This window comes from Diabrotica undecimpunctata, chromosome 1 (assembly GCF_040954645.1).
Source record: "Diabrotica undecimpunctata isolate CICGRU chromosome 1, icDiaUnde3, whole genome shotgun sequence".
In the NCBI taxonomy this organism is placed as follows: domain Eukaryota; kingdom Metazoa; phylum Arthropoda; class Insecta; order Coleoptera; family Chrysomelidae; genus Diabrotica; species Diabrotica undecimpunctata.
In genome coordinates, this window is record NC_092803.1 from 190540371 (window position 1) to 190559877 (window position 19507).

At 35.9% G+C, this 19507-nt stretch overlaps 1 protein-coding gene across 5 annotated transcripts in view; it reads right to left on the reverse strand.

Moving 5' to 3' along the window:
• Positions 1 to 19507, reverse strand: part of jbug (filamin-type immunoglobulin domains fbug) — a 145641-nt gene that overhangs the window by 53003 nt on the left and 73131 nt on the right. For 3 of the 5 annotated variants that reach the window (XM_072520889.1, XM_072520888.1, XM_072520893.1), the window contains exon 16: positions 5502 to 5879. In XM_072520889.1, coding sequence (XP_072376990.1) covers positions 5502 to 5879 — 378 coding nt within the window. Of the gene's footprint in view, positions 1 to 5501; positions 5880 to 12588; positions 12613 to 12679; positions 12844 to 19507 lie in introns of those variants that run through there. The other 2 variants (XM_072520890.1, XM_072520892.1) reach the window with 2 other exon arrangements.

Consider the following 19507-nt stretch of genomic DNA (forward strand, 5'->3'; position numbering starts at 1 on the left):
GGTATCCCAGGAAAAACACATGCAGTACATGTGATGAGTTCCAAGTAAAAATAAAGAACCTAGAAGTTGAAAAGGGTAACATTATTCCAAGAGATAATGATGGTGCTCTTAGGCTGGAGAATGAAATAAGGAGCTTAGAAAATGAAAATAAACTCCATAAATTGAAAGCAGATACATTTTATAAGAGGAAACGAGAAGGTATTACAAAAAGAAGCAGGCAAAGCAGCAATTTCTTTGTATAGTTTTAATGTCCGCACTTTATTGTACTGAAACAGTAGGAAAAAAAGGTAGTGATGATCTGTGCTCAATGTTGCACGATTTTGTATACAATCATCTTGATATAAATGTCCGACGTATTTCCACGTTCTGTGATTCATGCGAAGGACAAAACAAGAATTATACTGTTTTAAGATTTCTCCACAACCTAGTACACAACGAAAAAAGATTTGATGAAATAAAAATATGTTTTCCTATAAGAGGTCATTCCTACCTTGAAACAGATATGAATATGGGCCTAATTAACCAAAAAGCTAAAGTAGAGCAGCCAAATGAATGGATGGAGATTTTTCGTCAAGCCTTCTCCTTTTAATGTAATAGATTATTTTGAAAATGGTCAAACCACCTGAACAAAACTTACACCAAGAAGTGCCCCTTTAAAACTAGACCTCTTAAAGAAGCCATGGTTGTAAAATCGCACCCTCGTTTTATTTATTACCGAAATTCATATAATGGTTTTTTTGATTCTGCAGTAATCGCAAACCGTCGTCCAATATCAAATCACTCTAACTTGCAAGACAATGAGTTTGAACTACCAGACCATCCTTGTGAAGGTATGCAATAGTAATAAATTAATGTTGTAGTATTGGAAACTGAGTATTCTGTTTGTAGGTTTAATTCCTATTTCGATGGTAAACTTTGATAACTTTGTGCATCTGTCCAGATTTTGCACAAATAATTCGGAAGAAGAGTATTGCAAAGCACTACCACATGTTGAATGAGGACAAGTTGGATTATATGTAATTATTATATTATTATTCGGACTAGCCAAATTTGTATTATCCTTTTATTTTTGTTGCTTTTCTTAAAATTAATTCACTATGAATTAAAACAAGAGACATTTCCCCTTGTTAATCAGCGATAGTATATTTCTTAGGTATTTCCTACAATATGGTGTTCTACAGCTATCCAAATTACATAAAAAATTTTAAACCACGGTGTAAACATACCAAACGTATGATTTTTTTTTTTAAATTACCATATATAACAAAATATTATCATTAAAATTAGTCTGTCATTCCTCCTTTTTTTCCTGTACCCTTCAATTTCAAAAAAACCGACATTTCAAGCTATTTTTTCAATAATTATACAACTAATTAATAAAAATAACTTTACAAGCTATTATTTTAAAAGATTTTCGATCTTCACCTTTAGTATTTAAAATCAAATAGCGATCTTACATTGTTTATATATTGTAAAGAGTGTCACGAAAAATTCTTTTTATTGATAGTTTCTCTGGTCTAATAATAGTGTTTAAAGTAGCGTCGATCTAGCGTTCAAATCTATTTTAAAAAATATTTTCAGAATTTAAGACATTATTAGAGATACTGACAACCTTAAATCACCATAAAAACATCGTATAATCACACTTTAGATACTTACATGTTTGCAGCCAAAGAACTAACAAGCGAACTTTTTTCAAGAAACTGATCACAGAAGCATACTCGTAGAAATAACAGAAGTACTAAAAACTACCAGGTTAAAACTGCATGCTTCGATGACTGGCATTCATTAATCTCGTAAAAAATTTAATTGCCTCAAAGAAAGCTAGATAATATAATATTTGGGACGACTGTTTTTAAGCTTCTTATAACTAAATTATTTTTTAAATCCCAACAAATATTCATAGTCACGCATCATATACAATTGAAGAGAAGAAGAGGTTTTGTTGATGTAAATAAAAACAACATGGAAGCTTAGTGGCCGTCTATCGGCACGAACCGTAACAGACGTAAGGTTGAATGATCAAATGAACGGACATCGTTTTGTGTATAAGAAAACGTTTAACTGCAGCTAAAACTGAAGATAGAATTAACCCAAGAAAGCAAAAGGGGGCTTCTTCAACCCCACACGGACTACAAATTCAAATCGATGGGTGAATTACAGAATTTTATACGAAGAATGAGATTTCAGTGCTTGATAAAATCATATCTTAGAAAAGATTATCCGAATAAATGACGTTAACTAAACAATTGAAAGAATTGTAGAATAACTACTAAAAACACAATAGAAAATGATGAATCGGTTGCAACTCTGAGTCCATTTCAATAAGGTCAAAGAAATAAGTATTAGACTTGAAAAATGGACTGAGACTATCGATTATTGGACTTCAAAACATTTAGTCGACAAGTATGGACACTAACAATAAGTTCACAATTAAGATACCAGACAGGGAAGACTGAAATGAAGGTGTACCCATACATGGTACTGCAACCTGACACACGGATGGCTCAAAAACGTCGGAGGGTGTGGGAGCCGGCATAGTAGGGACAAATCAAGAGATATATTTCCCGGTAAGTCTATCTAAGGATGTGACAGTTTTCCAGGCGGAAATAACGGCAATCCATCACTGCTTGGAAAAAGTAGAAAGTCAGGAAAGAACGTTTCGTTCAGTTGCCATCTTCACAGCTAATCAGGCGGCGCTTAAGGCACTCAATTCTGTAGAGGTCAATTCTAAGCTAGTATGGGATTGTGTGTGTGCCTTAAATAAACTAGGAGACCGTAGCAAGGTTACGGTAGCCTGGTACCGAGGTATAAGGGTAATATGGGCAATGAAAAAGCAGATGTAATGGCTAAACAAGGCTCATCAATGCCATTCATTGGACCTGAACCCTTCTGTGGCGTTGCAGACAGTAACAAGAACGGCTACAAGGAAGTGGGTAGCTCACAAATCTCTAAAATAGTCGAGAAATTCACCAGGATAAAAACAGGCGAAACAGTTCATTACAGAACATTCGCCAAAAATTACGGCAGACCTAATAAGCAAAGACAGGAAAACATTCAAAGCCGTAGTAGGTCTTCCAACAGGGCACTGTAAGCTGAATAATCACTTAAAGCTGATGGGATTATCAGATGATGACCTGTGCAGATTCTGTCATCTCGAAGAAGAAACAGCAGAGCACATTCTATGTCAGTGTGACAGTCTGGCAAATGAGCGGTTCTTTGCATTAGGAGAAGAAAATCCACCGGCAAATAGCTACATGGAAGGTAAAATCTCGAACTACTAGACTTTTTAAAAAGGGTCAGGCTAGAGAATGCTATCTAGAACTAGAGGACCACAATAGATCTGAAAAGGTCGCAGTGAAATAGGCCAAAAGGCTACCTCTCTAAATCTATCTATCTAGTATGGACACTTCTTTGCAAACACGAAAGAACCAATAAAAGGGGGCATCAAACAACGACTATCGCACCAGACTCAGTAGCCCTACAAATTGACTCAACGTCTAGGCAAGAAAGAACACACGCCCAGAGTCATAAAAGAACTAAAACTTGCTACAAGACCAAATAAACGACTCCGCACCTTTCACAAATGAAGAAATTTCCATTGTAATGAATGCATTAAAACCCAAAAAAGCACCTGGTTTTGACTGGTTTCTCCAGAGTTCTAGATATACATTGTGAAAAATATGCACAAGTGTGACTAGATCTGTTTTTCTCTGTTATCCTAAACAAAGATAGAATCCCTGATGGAATAAAAACAGCGAAAATTACTGCATTACTAAAACCTGGAAAACCAGCAAACGAGTCAAAAAGCTATCGTCCAATTTCCTTTTGGACGATAGCTGAATATTTTGTATAAACTTCTTAAGAGACAACAGAATACAACAGAATCGCTCCTCACCTACTCGAAAGAATCCTCATAGAACAAGCAGAGCTCCGTCTCAACCGCAGCTGTATGAACCAAGTCCTAGCACTTACAACACACATTGAAGCAATGTTTCAATTAAAACAGAAAAGTTCTATCGTCTTTATAGATTTATCGGCGGTCTATGACACGGGCTGGAGACACCGTCTTATCTACAAGCTTCTCATTGAAGTCCGCTCTCTTATATAAGAGATACTCTAACAGATCCTTCTAATAAATTACGAGAAATTCTAAAACGGGAGTAAAGAAATTGAGTAATGGAATGAATTCCCCAGGGTTCAATCTTGACACCAATTTTATTTAGTTCGTACATTGCGGTTATCTCCAAAACCCAATCCGTTACTTGGCAGTTACTTCCTTAAATGGGGACTGCAGACAAATGCAAGTAAGTCATGCTGTTTTTTTTTTCATTAACAATATGGCAAAAAAAGATCTTATTGTGACCTTCGAAAACCAATATGTTGCTCTCAACAAATTCTTAACGTAAATAGGTGTCACATTAGACAGAACATTAAACAAAAGTTTCTGGTGAAATTGGAACTAGAAACAATATCCTCCACAAGATATGTGCTTCTACTTGAGGACCTTCAGCCGAGACTCTGCGAATATCTGCACTGAATTTGGTCTCTTCAGCAGCTGTTTGATCTCCTGGTTGATCAAACAAAATTCACACCAAAAAAATTTAAGTACAATGAATCAACATCATACGGATTATCACCGGCACCATCAGGTCTACCTCTACTTACTGACTACATATCCTAAGCCATATCACTCCACCAGATCTTTAAAGAAAATAAGCTTTTAGGAGGGAATATGAAAAATCACCAGACACCCTCTACTCCAGTTCATGAAGAGATAAAAGCCCTTGAGCTGCAAAGACTGAAGGCCAAACACCCGGCCTTAGTTACAGCCTAACAACTATCCGAGACAAAGTTCGATGTATCATTTTCTGGTAGAAGCAATGCTCTCAATGGCTTTGATTTCAGTTGGTGTTAAATCTTTCACAAGAAAGCATTTAGCACCACTCTAAACTCAGCAAAATAGTAAAAAAGATAGTTGCATTAAGTGACGTGATTATCGAACAATTCTTCTACAGTTGACTGTAAGATAGGTTTGACTTGCCAGTCTTGGTGAGACCAGTCAAATGATCAAGTAGAGTTAAAAACTGAGGTTTTTGACCATATGAAACTGATAAAAAGTAATAAATTTAAAGATTTAATCCGTGCTATGAGGTCCTTTAAATTACCGCCTACTAGATTTGGAGAATAGCCAGTGATACGTAAGCGAAAAAATTTGTAACACTTATTATTAACGATAAGGAACAGCCCATTGAAGAAAACAAATCAGTAAACATAAAATTACGTTTTAACTATTATGGTAGGCTTGTCAATTACTGTAATTTTGAAATTTGTTCTATTGTATATTCTAGTAAGGTTTTCAAGGACAAATTACTATAAAGTTAATTTCATAATTCGTTTCTTAAATTTTTAGCATTACTATTCTTTACTAAATATATGTAAAAAAAAACATTCCAATACTTTATTAAGTTGATACATCATAATAATAAACCTGTACTTACCTCTAAACTGTACAGGTTGTCCAACAACCCCTCCTCCAACATCCGCCACTTGAATGAGCCCAGCATCATAAACTTTGGCCACAAGAGGCCCCGATGGCAGTTTTTCTCCATCAACAGACACGTCGATCAAGTGCGTACCGATCTCTGTAGGCACGAATTCCACACTGTGCACCCCGAGTCTGTTGCCGGGAATTACCCGGGCTGGGACTACGCGTTTCGAAGGGGCTACGACGTGCACACGAAGGTCAGACGGCGGAGTGGAAGAGGGTGTGATTATCTCGAAGACAGCGGGTGAGTTGGCCGGCACGAGGCGGGTTGCCTCGCCGAGAACGGAGAGGGCTGAGTTATTCGACATGATGTTGACATGCCAGGGGCTGCCTAAAGACCAACCATTTGCGTTAATGTGGTGCAATTTGTGAAAAGGTTTGCTCTGGAGGTGTTACATAATAATAGTATATCTAGGTATAGCTTATTTGTTACTTGTATTTGGTTGTATATTTATTTGGGTGTATTGGTAGTGCTCTTCGATTTATATATTTAACTTACTTTGTTAAAGATAATAGAAAAAGTATTGTAAATGTCGAACATAAAAGCATAATCTTAAGCAAAACAAACAATCATTTTAATTTTACCATGAAGATTTAACTACAGTGTACGTATTAACTATGTATAATTAATTCTCATTATCTACTCCGCCATATTCCTTCCTATTCACAAAAAACTTCGCGGAATATTATATAGTCTGCTTTTTTAGGATACATGAATAGTAGACTACCAATAGCAGAGAACCAATCAAATCGACCATGTGCTGATAGACAAAAGAGCAGCCAGTAGTATCTCAGATGTGAGAACACGACGAGGAGCATGCTGTGGATCAGACCATGTTTTACTTCAAACCAAATTTAGATGCAGAGTTAACAAAGAACGAAACGAAAGACAACAAAGAACAAACAAAATGGAAGATTCAGGAATGTAAAGAGAAGTTCGAAGAAGAAGTCGCAAATGAGTTAAGGACGTTAGAACTGCACTCCATAGAGGGCAAATGGAATAATATCAAAACAGCAGTACTGACAGCGGCAGCGTCCGCCCTGGGAAACAAGAAAAGACCGAGAAGGGGAGCATGGTTCGATGACGAGTGTAGACAAGCAATAGAGGAAAGAAATGACGCACACAAAATGTTTATAACAAGAAGAGCACGGGAAAGACGAACATCATTTGAAGTCGCAAGACAGAAAGCAGACATGATATTTTTTTTCTCTGGAAAATGGCTTTGGCAGAGCCAATCAGACAAGATATGTAAAAATAAAAAAGAGCCTATAAAAATGGACAAATAGAAAAAATGGAAGAAAATTTCAAAAACAACGAAATTAGAGGGGCTTACGAATACCTAAAAAAGATAAAAAGTGGGTATAAACCTCAAACAAGTCTATGTAAAGATGAAAATGGGCAAATAATTAGTGACCAACAAAAAGTCACAGAAACCTGGAAGCATTATTTTTAGACCCGACTTGGTAAACAAGTAGACATGGAAGATGAAATGGGTACGAACTACATAGAAAGGAATAAAGTAGAGAATGGAGTAGAAGCTCCAACCATAGAGGAAGTTCGCGAAGTTCAGGAAGGCCCAGAAATACAATAAAGCCCCGAAAGTTGACGAAATACCAGAAGAATTGTATAAGGTATGTGGCGATCACCTAGCAAGTCACATCCACGCGCTCATCAAAGACATATGGCAAGAAGAGAAACTACCCGACGACTGGAAGAAAAGTATAGTATGCTCGATATATAAAAAAGGAGACAAACTCTAGTGCAAAAACTACCGTGGAAGTTCTCTACTATGTACAGCATATAAAGTCCTCACGTATATTATAAACCAGCGGCTCCAACCACTAGCAGAAAATATTATTGAAGAGTATCAAACCGGTTTATCAACTTTATAAGAAATCAGCACTGTCAGACTTCATTAGAATACAAAGATTGCAATGGGCCGGACATGTGATAAGAATGGGAGAAGATAGGCTACCAAAAAGAGCACTGAATGCTAGAATGCAGGGAAAGAAATCGGTTGGAAAGCCAAGAAAGTGCTGGGAAGACACAGTAAACAGCGACGCATAAGCCCTTTTAGAAGTCCGTGTATGGAGAAGATCAGCCACAGAGAATCAAGGGAGGAGGCAAAAAATAAAGGAGGCCAAGGCTTAATTTGGGCTGTAGAGCCGAAGAAGAAGAAGAAGAAGAATAGTAGACTCCTGCAGATCTATTAATTTTTATATTTTTCAGCAGTGGTAACATAATAAAAATTGCATGTGTTGTTTCCCTGCTAAATCATAACTTATTCTCGGATATTTCACTTACTTCCCGTATGCATCTAACAATCTCATATACATATACATATATAATTTATATTTCTCTAGGAATATCAACAGAATATAGCAAATTTTCTTCCGTTTATGTATCGATTTAACAATTTGTTCGTTTCTTAGTTTCTTAACATTTTAGCTATTGCTTGTGCTGGTTTTACAGCTTATACGTCAAACTTTTCATTTATTAATCAATAAATTTACTTCTTCTGACATATTTTTTTTTATTATAGTTATTTTTTAAAGACCCATGTAAACAGCAATACAATGCGTAAATTTCACTGTATATTAAAAAGCAGAAGGAAAACAAACATATGCAAGTGCATAACCAGCGATGACCCATACACAAATTGTCCAATATTTTCATTATCAGGATTGAATAGTTATATAAACAAATACTTTGACCTTGACTTTTATCGTTACATTGACATTTTATAAGTTTAATTAAACATTTTTAATCATTGTTTGCATTAATATAAATACTTATAAGAATATTTTTAGTCGAATGAATAAATGAATGATTTGTGAGATTTAACTGGACTATATTAGTGCCCAGTGGGAGCACGAGCATTAATAAAATATCTAAAGCGAAGATGAACAGACTATCGGTACATTCAGGCAATTAAAGGCATGAATAAAAACGCCAGTACAAAAATTAATCTATTTGTCGTCACACAGTCGACTGAAATTAAAAGAGGCGTTACACAAGGAGACCTGCTATCCCCAAAACTATTATCTGAACTATTGGAAGACGAGTTCAAAACTTTAAAATATAAAATAAGGAGCAAATATCAACGAATGCTATGTATATGAAAATATAAGATATGAACAAGGAATGAGTGTGGCAAAAATGATAATGCTTATGAGAATTAGATGGATCAATGAAGTGGCAAAAAAGGTCAAAATTAAAACTAATAATAAATATATAAAGGAAGTCTAGTAGTAATACCAATTTATACCAAAATGAGAGAGAATATTTTATGTTAATACGATTATGACATTTTTAACGGCGAGATGATAATAATCAGCCAGCTCAGCATAGGAATAGAGGCCAGAAGAATTATAAATGATGAAAAGGATGATAACATTAACGAACTGTTAGGAATAGTCACTTACAAAAAGGCAAAACTCGCGCTTAAACTACCAACACAATTGAGGAAATCAAACAAAGATTACAATTTTCACGAACAGCATTCCACAAGATAAAATTAGTCTTTGGATCTTTCCAATCAAAATAATAAAAAGTATTTACACAATGTTTTCTCACCGCTGCGATTTTGGCTTCTGAAATCTGGTCTCCTACAGAAACCAACATAGAAAAATTGGAAGTTACAACAAGCAAAAGAAAAAGAGGCAGATCAAGAGCACGATAGATAGATGTCATAAAAAAAGTTGGTGAAATACATCGAATGAGAATAGAGGATAAGCATATATCCAAGAGTGGAGTACTTGAGATACTGAGGAATTATGACGATGGCGATTATTAGAACGTGAAAAATACATACTAAAATCTCGTTTGGTGATTAAATTTATAGATTATTCGTACAATGTTCAATCAATTGTTAGGGGATGGTCTCCAGTAAAAGCCGTATGCCGCGTATAGCAATACGCTGTAAACGCAGTTGCACGCTGCATTTAGCATACAATAAGAGACTAAATCCATTATTTATTATATAAAGAATACAGACGCGATGTTGGCATAATGCTAGACACAGCGTCAACCGTTTATTGGAGACCACCATGTTAGATAATATTCACAAGGAACGATACTGAGACAATTTCGTTTCATGTCGCGAACAGGGAAAATAGGGTATTGGGATGAATACGTGGAAGAGTTGGGGACAAAATGTAGAAACATATTTGATAAGGCAACGGAAATATTGGGGAAAACCAAGCCAGAGTGCCAAGAAGCAACAGATAACACTTATAGAGCATACCGACAAATCAATTAGGATGCACAAAAAGAGCAAATGTGAAATGCAAGATCCTAAGAAGAGAAGGAAAAAGATTACATGAAGGGAAAAAAGAGGCAATTTGGGGAAAAGCGGTTAGAAAGCATAGAAGGGCTAACAAATTAAATCGAAACTCGGAAGTTCTACAGAAAGCAAAACAAAATGAGCAAATACTTTAAGCCAAAAATAGGGAGATATAAGGATGTGGAATAAAATATCCTAAATGATACGGCCTTAATCTTGGACAGATGAATGATGGGTTGAATTTTTAGACGCAAAATTTAATGACCATCATCGAAGAAGCAGATAACACTCTGGTAGATGGAAAGGATTTTAATCTTGTCAAACTTAACGAACGACCATTGACCATTACCATTAAGAAAGTTGCGAAAGGTATTAAAAAGCTTAAGAATAATAAATCACTAGGAACTGATCAAATTTGCAGTGAGTTCTACAAGAATGGTGGCGACGCCTTGAAACAGACACTGCACAAACTTTTATTTCTTGTCTGAAAAAATGAAACTATGCCCTGTGAATGATCTCAAGGTGTGATATGGTCGTAACATAAAAAAGGCGACCAGCTCAAGTGTGACAACTGCAAGTTTACACCATGGGCATAGTAGAAAAATACCAGACTGGATTAAATCCAAAAAAATTAACAATTGACCAGATTCATTCAATAAGACAGATCCTCGGGAAAATATTGGAATTGAAACCATCAACTCTTCGTCGACTTCAAGACCGCGTACTACATTGTCAAGAGAACAGTACTATACCAATCAATGTGCGAGTTTGATGTACCAGAAAAAATTATCCAATTAACGAGAATAACAAAGTCTAACTTAGTAAGTGTTAGGATAGAGGGAGGGACTTCTAGTGCTTTTGAGATAAAGGATGAACACCGACGACGGGATACACTGACTTGCTTCCTATTTATATTGTCTTGGAAAAGGCAGTAGGAGACACATGAATTAAATACGGCAGTACTATTTACAATAGATCGATACAAATCTTAGCATACGCTGATGAGATTGACATAATAGGGCGTAGCAAGCGAGATGTTGAGCAATATTTCCTAGCATTAGAAACGGCTGCGAAACAGGTCGGTCTAGTCATCAACGAAGACAAAATCAAGTACGTATTGGTTACTAAGGATCCGATAGCAAATGAAGAACGAGAAAGTCTTTGGAAGTGATATCTTTGAACGTGTTGATAGCTTCACATACCCACATACCTTACCTACTACCAACAAAACAAGCGAAAAGATCAAAAGACGAATTAACCTTACAAATAGGGCATACTATGGACTTTAAAAACAATTCCACTCAAGAAACATCCAAAGAAGGACTAGAATTATTATATACAAAACACTGCTGAGGTTGGTGCTCAATATGGGGCAGAAACATGGACTCTACCGCAGAAGGATGAAAAACTTGGCAATATTCGAGCGTACAATACTCTACAAAATATTTGACCAAGGGGCCAAGGGCAGTGGCACAGAAGATATAACTTATAATGAATTATAACACTTTAATGAACCAGACGTCATAACGTGCATTACAATACGGCTTTTTAGGTGGGTTGGACACATACTTATGAATGCCAGATAACACGATTGTTAACAAGCTAACCACAGGAACAGCTGTAGAAAGAAGAAGCAAAGGCCGACCGCGAATTAGATGTTTAGATGGAGTTGAGAACGATTTAGAGATATTGAAAATGAAAAGACGGCAACAGGTCGCCAGAAACCCAACAAAATGGGACGAATGATTTTAACAGATTGTGGAGCCAAAGCTCATGATGATGATTGGGATGAATCCCGGTAAAATAAAGACTATGAGAAGCACAGTTGATATCGTGATGACAAAAATAAGGAGCGCTTTATTACAAATAGAATAACCAACAAAATGTCTATCTCTAATGCCCTGATCCAGGACAAAAATGAAACCAGAAGTTTCAGGAAAGTTACGGAATATAGAGACCTACTGATTTTTTAAACATCGCAGCAGACAGACTGATTTGTGCCTGTGATTTCCAACGCCCAATCGGTATTCAGTTGGGCCAGTTTAAGAAAATAAGAAGTACTGAACAGAATGTAAATAAAAAATAGTTTTGTAAGAAAAATATAGACCAGCAATGAGATGGGTAGCATTTAAAACTTGAAAGATGTCAGCAGAAAAGCATAAACTGGTATTCATAACAAACAGATTTAAAATAATAAACAAATCAAATAATAAATAAAGAAGTTTTGTAAATAGATAAGATGAAACTGATAAAACGTTGTACAACTTAAAGTAGAGGAAAGAAAGTCAGGAAACTTTATAAAACATAAAATGTTAGTCTTAAAGAGTTTGCAATTGTATACATGAAAATAAAACCATATGTGCACATCTAAGAATACCAGATGTAATTACATACCTTTTGTGATAGCCAAATTGAATGTTTGTTCATAAATTACGGTGTATATCTCAAAATTTACATTTTAAAATAACAATTTTTACATAAAATATCGTACTTAATGGTAAACCGAAATATTTATATTTAAAGACGATATAATTGCTGTTTATATGCTGTTTAATTAGCATAATTATTAACAATCTTAACATAGAATTTCAAATGTTTTATATATTTTTTGTTCCTTTAACTCTTTTAAACCCATAACGACGTGTTGAAGACATTTAAACGTAATATAAAACCCGTAATACCAAAAATAATAAATTTTAGAAAGTAAATGTGCGCTGTTCCGTAACACCAGCTCCATTATCGTGTATTACCAACCTCCAGAGCGACAAACCCATTCACACAATCCACCTTTATCAATACAATAATCAACGAATCTTATCAAAAACACCCCCGATAACGCATTTACCTGGCACTTAATATCACTATCGACGAGTCACTATGAGAGTACCGTTCGATCGAGTACCGATTGTCGCAAAAATTCGCGAAAAACTCGTCGATTAGAACAAAATAATAATACACAGCGCGCAACGAGTTTAGATCGTGCGGATGGTAAATTGTACCGAGTATAGGCGAATGGTGCTGCTGGTAGTACCGAGCACTCTGTTCATGGGTCAGGCAGGTGGGCGCAGCAAGGGAGGCGGTGCGCGCATTCCACGGCGAGGCTACAGGTAACAGTATACTAAAGAAGTAGGAATAATAAGGAGAGTTTCGCATATAATAAACACTGCCCAAAAATAATTAAGTACGGTTCACGAGTAGGCATGTTAATATAACTAAATCTCGAAATGGCTAGCGGAAATAAGTTTTCTCTCATGACTTCAGGTAACTGAAAAATTTTTTTTAGTAAAAATATGCCTATCCAAAGAACACTTAGGCATTTCTGCAGATGTTTTCGTCGCCACAAAATAGTCTGATCAATTGGCTATGCCAAGGCCATTAAAAAAATGAATTTAGTGTATAAAATGCCATTTTTCGATTTTTTGCTTACCATCAAAAAGCTTAATATTTGAGGTAAAATTGCAAAACTTTATCTTTTAAAACATAAAAAAAGCTTTAAAATGGCGATTGCCAAAGTCGTAAAATGAATTTGTTGCTTAGAAATCTCCAAAATATTGAAAAATGATTAATTTTTTATAACTGTTGTAAAAATAAACCTAGATATTTGTTATTGCGCCCAAAGTTGTGCATTCTGGTACCTACTTAACAAATACTCAAAATTCCAGATCGATCCATTAATTAGTTTAAAAGTTATTCTATTTGTTTATCCCAGGGACCTTTTTTTCAATAACATTTGTCAGAAAATGATAAAGATATGGTAATTTTACGCATACCTTCTGCAAAATAACGGGTACTTGTGATTTATAAACATTTAGAATACCTTTTAAACTATTGCTGGTAGATAAAATATTTTTTCATATTCGAAAGGCTCATAATTTTGTCCTCGCGTGCCTTAGTCTGTGGACCAATGAGCACGTCTATGCGCATCGCCCCGCCTTTTAACTTCTACACACTTTACGATTGGCCAATTGAAAAAGTAGGGTCCCCTATACACTGGGGCCCCCTTCACGAGGCTATGCTCTCCACTCGTCTTTAGACTTTTGCTTGGACCTTTCTACTACCAAACTGTGTTTTAATGTAAAATATTATAACCCACCAAACTGGAATAGAAACGCAGAGGATTGGTTGAAGGTCTCTGCAAAGCACCTAAGGAGCAGATATGAGTTAATTCTTGCCAATACCCAAACCTCCTTATGGTGACATGGCGTCCCACGTTGGGCGCCATGTGGCATCTTGCTGAGTTGCATCCTGGAAAGATTAGGACAGATTAAAGAAGACCTCGTGATAGACGGTTAGGCAAGAAAAGGGATAAATATTGGTATGACCCAAGATGGAAACTGAACTGAAAATTTAATTAGAGAAACCCAACCCGCATAGGAATAGAGGCAAAGAGAATGTTCACGAATATAATTGACAATTTGGTAATTTGTTATTGAATTAAATCATATAACATTTTCTGTCAATAAGTATTAACTCTTAATGCTTCGTTTTTAATTATACAGGCTGGCTAATTCAGATTCTGATTTTCACATAAAAGTGTCCATGACATTAAAAGTGTCTTCTATAAGATTATACCCGGTCCATTAGAAAAAGATGCAGGGACTGCTTTGCGTCAGTTTTCTCTGTCGCAGTGGGGAAAGGAAATTGCAACAGAAATATTTTTATTATATTTCTATGGTTTTAGTATAAGTGGGGGCTTAACCACACTTCCACTCGACCTAAGAAGCCTATTGTGGCGTATACCTAGGTTAAAGTTGTCCTTTCAGCCCAACTATTTTAACAAAGCTCTTTGTGCTCAAATGTATTGAGCTTAATCCTATCCAACCCTAGGTAATTGCTTAGGCTCAGAAATGTTTTGCCGTCTTATGTACAGCATGACAAAATCTGCACACTTCTGTCAGTCCGATTTTATTTTTCGGAGGTTCATGTATAAAGGGTGGAATTAGTGGAACTGATTCGTTCGACTGAGTCAGATCTCGTTCTTTTAGCTGTGCTTGTTGCTATGCGAACGAAAGGTTCTGAGCCTACTTAACTTAACCAGATTAAACTTACCTTGTTACTTTTTCCGATACCTATCAGATTCTGTAGGCAGTTCCAAACGAACTTGGAGTCACTTCGATTCGATTACAGTGGCTTTAATGCCGCCTTTAATTCCCATGTAACTCCTCTTTATTAGTTCCTGCAGGCGCACCACTGTAGCATAAATTATGCTTCTAAGATAGTGGAGTGATTACCTAGACTTTCACTAAAGCTTAGTCTTGATTTCGCTCCGTATACTCACGACTCCTTCATCGGTTTTGGAGCCGTCTGTATATCTGTCGTTATGAGATTCGTTTTATTTGACTCACTTTCATCCATTTTTAGAAAGACGATGGTAAATGGCGACTTTTCAAAGTTATATTTAGGTAGCATTGCATCTGCTACTATTTTCAAATCTAGATGATTTTTTATTATCTCTCCAGATTTGGTCCCGATATCCTTTAGCAATATTTCCGGGATATACAGCCTATATAACTATGGTTTACAGTCAACCACTGAAAAATCCCAGTGATTTGCTGTATATCATATTTTAAAAAAACTTACAATGAAGTCAAAACTTCTACTAAGAGCCAAAGTTGCCAAATCTACCAGCCAAGAGTTGACTGGTATTATCCGTAGGACTCTAATGTCTTTGTTTCAGGCATGAATATGATAAGATAGTAAAACCTTATATTATCATAGGGGAATTCAAATTCAAAATATTGTGTGGGGACTTTCATTTAAAAAAATATAAGTTTAATTACTTTTAGTCCTATCGGATACCTGCATATTTCAAAATAATTTGAAATTTATATAAATCTATAATATATCTTGTGGCGCTTTATCTCTGGATGTTTTTTGATAACAGATATCGAACACGGACTATTGTTGATCATCATTTTTATTGAAATGAACTCTTCCTGTTATTACTACTTCTTTGAGGAAAAATAGAAAACGCACCGCATTACCTGCCTGACCGTACTTATATTCCTATCTGCTCAGTACTATGTAGCATGGCTGATACTTCAGTACGTCCACTGAATAGAAAGAATATCAGAGAGTACCATATATACATAAAAATTACCACAAATTTGTTAAACATACAAAAAACGTAAAAAGTTTCAAATTATTATACACACACTTTCAATTTTTCGTGTCAGTGGGACACAAAGTCCGAAGAGTCAATGAACTGTCTTTTCAATCAAAACTAATCGATCAGGAAATAGCTTTAAAAGTATATATGCATTTTTAAGATTCCTGTCCATGTTTGACCATAGGCGTAGTTCTTATATAAATATAAGGAACATTCTATTTTTCCGTCACCAGTAGAATGAGATAAATCAATTTTTTTTACATACAAGGATGTTTTATCAATAAATGTAATAAATTAACTGAACACTTGCTAATAATAAAACCGTTTAACCTGAAATATTTAGACAAGATATTTAGACAAGATTTTATATCAATATTTCTAAATTAATTATGTACCTAAGGACATATTAAATGGATTAAAAAAGATTTTTACTATTACCATAGGCGTGAAGAATTCGATCTGAAATCTGATTTTAATGTAGCAGTACCCTGGAATTTTGACAATAGTCAATGTTGTAATTGTACATTGTTTTCGGGATTCATGTAGTATTCTGGAATTATTGTTTCTTGATGTTTGTCTGTAATTGCTTCAGACAGGCAGACGTTAACAACGGTGTTGTGCTAATGGTTAAAACACGAAGAGTATAGGATTATAAGTCTTCCTTCCTTCCACAAAAAATCATAGCAAAAATCAAAGCGAAACGCAAACTAATTAGAGAGTATAAAACATTACGAGTTCCCCTCATCAAAACAGAATATAATCGTCTCTCGGCGTCAATAAGGTTGGAAGTAAACAAGCTGAAACAAAAACAGTGGATGTGAGTTAGCCAACCTAGACTAGCGAGACGGTTCAAAATTCTAGAACCGATCCAAAATTCTAACTAAACAAAAAAGTCAACCACGCTCACATCTCAAAGTTCACGATATCATTATAAACAATCCGCAAGATAAGGTCGAAATCTTCAAAAATATACTCCAGCACTCATCTCCTCAAATAACCACAACTTCAACTATATTCTACTACCCTTAGACTCACATGGGGCCCAATATTAATCCGATGGTAGCTCCTGTGACAGAGGACACTGTGGAACTTAGGTAAAAACACATCTCCTGACCCAGATGGCATTCACCACAGAAGATGCCTACAGAAACGTCCAGAGAATATAACCCGCTGCTCACTAATAAAATCAATGCATGTCTCACACTGAGCTACTTTTCAACCTCATGGAAGGTGGCCAGCACAGTCATGATTCCCAAACCAGGAAAAATCCCAACCAACCCAAAATAATATAGACCTATTTCGCTAATAAGCACGTTAGGTAAAGTCTACGAGAGGATCCTTAAGTAGAGACTCTAGAATTCCTAGACGCTCACTTCACCATTCCAAAGCATCAATTCGGATTCAGGGCTGAACGTTCCACTCAAAATGCGTTGATTGAAGCAGCAACCTTCATATCACAATTAATTAACGAAAATAGATACATCATAGGCATCTTCCTAGACGTACAGAAAGCATTCGATTAGGTCTGACATAGTGGTCGGATTGAAAAACTCCACCTTGCTGGACTGTCCACAAGTTTCGTTAAATAATACATTCTTATGTCTCTAATTGGACTATCCGGATCAAAGTTGCCAACACGCTATCCACACCATTCACTCCACAAGCTGGAATCCCCTAGGGCTTAATTTAGCTCCAATATTGTACACGGTCTACAACAGTAACATTCCTAATATTGTTCTGAAGCTATTTTCTTGTGGCATTTTAAATTAATTACTATTTAACTGGGAATAAGCCACAATTAAAGGTTAAAATACGTTTATAGACGTTTCAATGTCCACTTCGGAAATCGTTCTCAAAATACAAACATTAGTAGATTAAACAAAATTTGTTTAATTTACTAATGTTTGTATTTTGAGAACGATTTCCGAAGTGGAAATTGAAACGTCAATAAACGTATTTTAACCTTTAATTGTGGCTTATTCCCAGTTAAATAGTAATTAGTAACATTCCTCACCCTCATACTAGATCGGAGTCTTTTTTTTTTCGGAGTTATTGCTGTTTGACGATACTGAGCTCGTCACTTAGTGGTTCACACAGAGCGACGTCCGTCTGTATTCGAAAGGGCTCAAAATTATTTAAAGTGTTGGGTGGTGCAATAGATGAAGAGTTACAATTTATGCCTCAAAAACTCATCTAATCTTATTCAAATCTTCCCACAGCCGTAATGCTCAGGCCAGATAACCCTCCTAGTAGAAAACCTTGATTTCAGAAATTCGGTGTCCTATTTGGGATACTTTGGGATGCCCTATTGGGGTTCATTTTAGTAGGACTCTCAACTGGAAGACCGATATACAATGAACACCGCTATGACTACCGAAAGCAAAATACTTAGATTTTGCACGAGGAAGCGCAGAGAGTATCTGTCAGCACTAATCCACCAAATATCAAACATAACACCGATTAAGGAAAGGATCCGAACCCTCAGCACTATAGCTGGCTCAAACAATCAAGCCAAGCAAACACTCACAACTCCTTGCCATCGCCGAGGGCAAATAATCACCAGGACTCCCCAAAGAAAAGTTTTCCATTCCTTCCAGAAGAACTTCTACACAACACTGTAAACGAAGTTCCTTATAAGTATTTTGACGTCCTAGAAGAAATTTCCCTAAAATATCGCAGAACATCTGCATGCCAAAAACGCTGATCAAGAGCCGTTCCTAGTATGGCTGGTAACACTCGAAGGCTGGCCAAAAATTCCTCTAGTGCGCTCCTAAACACCTTCTGAGCCCCAGCTCTTTAGCGCTCCACCACCAAAAACCAATACACAAGAGGCAGAAAGCCTAAACAAGGTAAAAACATTCAGATCGATCGATAAATTGTAAAATATACAAATGCTTTATAAATTATCAAATTTTTTGAGAGTAAGACACGACAAATTAATAAATGTCATGAGAGAAACTGGAAAAGACTACAAAGTCCTGCGAAATATCAGAAGCGTTTAATACAATCAAACGGACACATCAAAATAGATAAAATGATAAAATCCCAATACAACGAGGATTACAACAGGGATGTATTTTATCCCCCCTTCTATTTAACACTTGTTCTGAATGTATATTTAGGGAAGCTCTGGAAATATGCAACAAGGGAATCCTAATGAACGGTGATTGGCTGACTTAAACCGCAGTTTTTGCAGATAATCTGGACGATTTACGAACATTAAGGAGCCAAATACCGAGAAGGTCTAATTTAGCTTTAATACAAAAGCCTTGGATATAGCCTATCTTCTTCTTTAAGTTCCATGTTCTATCGAAAGTTGGAAATCATCGTGACTATGCAGAGCATGATCAATGACGCTCTAAATAGTTTTACACTACTGCATTCAAACTATATCCTCAGATTCTTAAGTCAGGATATTCTTCATTTTTCCTTGAATTTCGTTTTCGTTGAATTTTACCTTGCATAATAAGTTATAATAATGAATATTTTTGCCCTCTCATCACATATGGTAGGATTCTTCTGTGACACCAATATTTAAATGCGGTCAACTTATTTATAAGTATT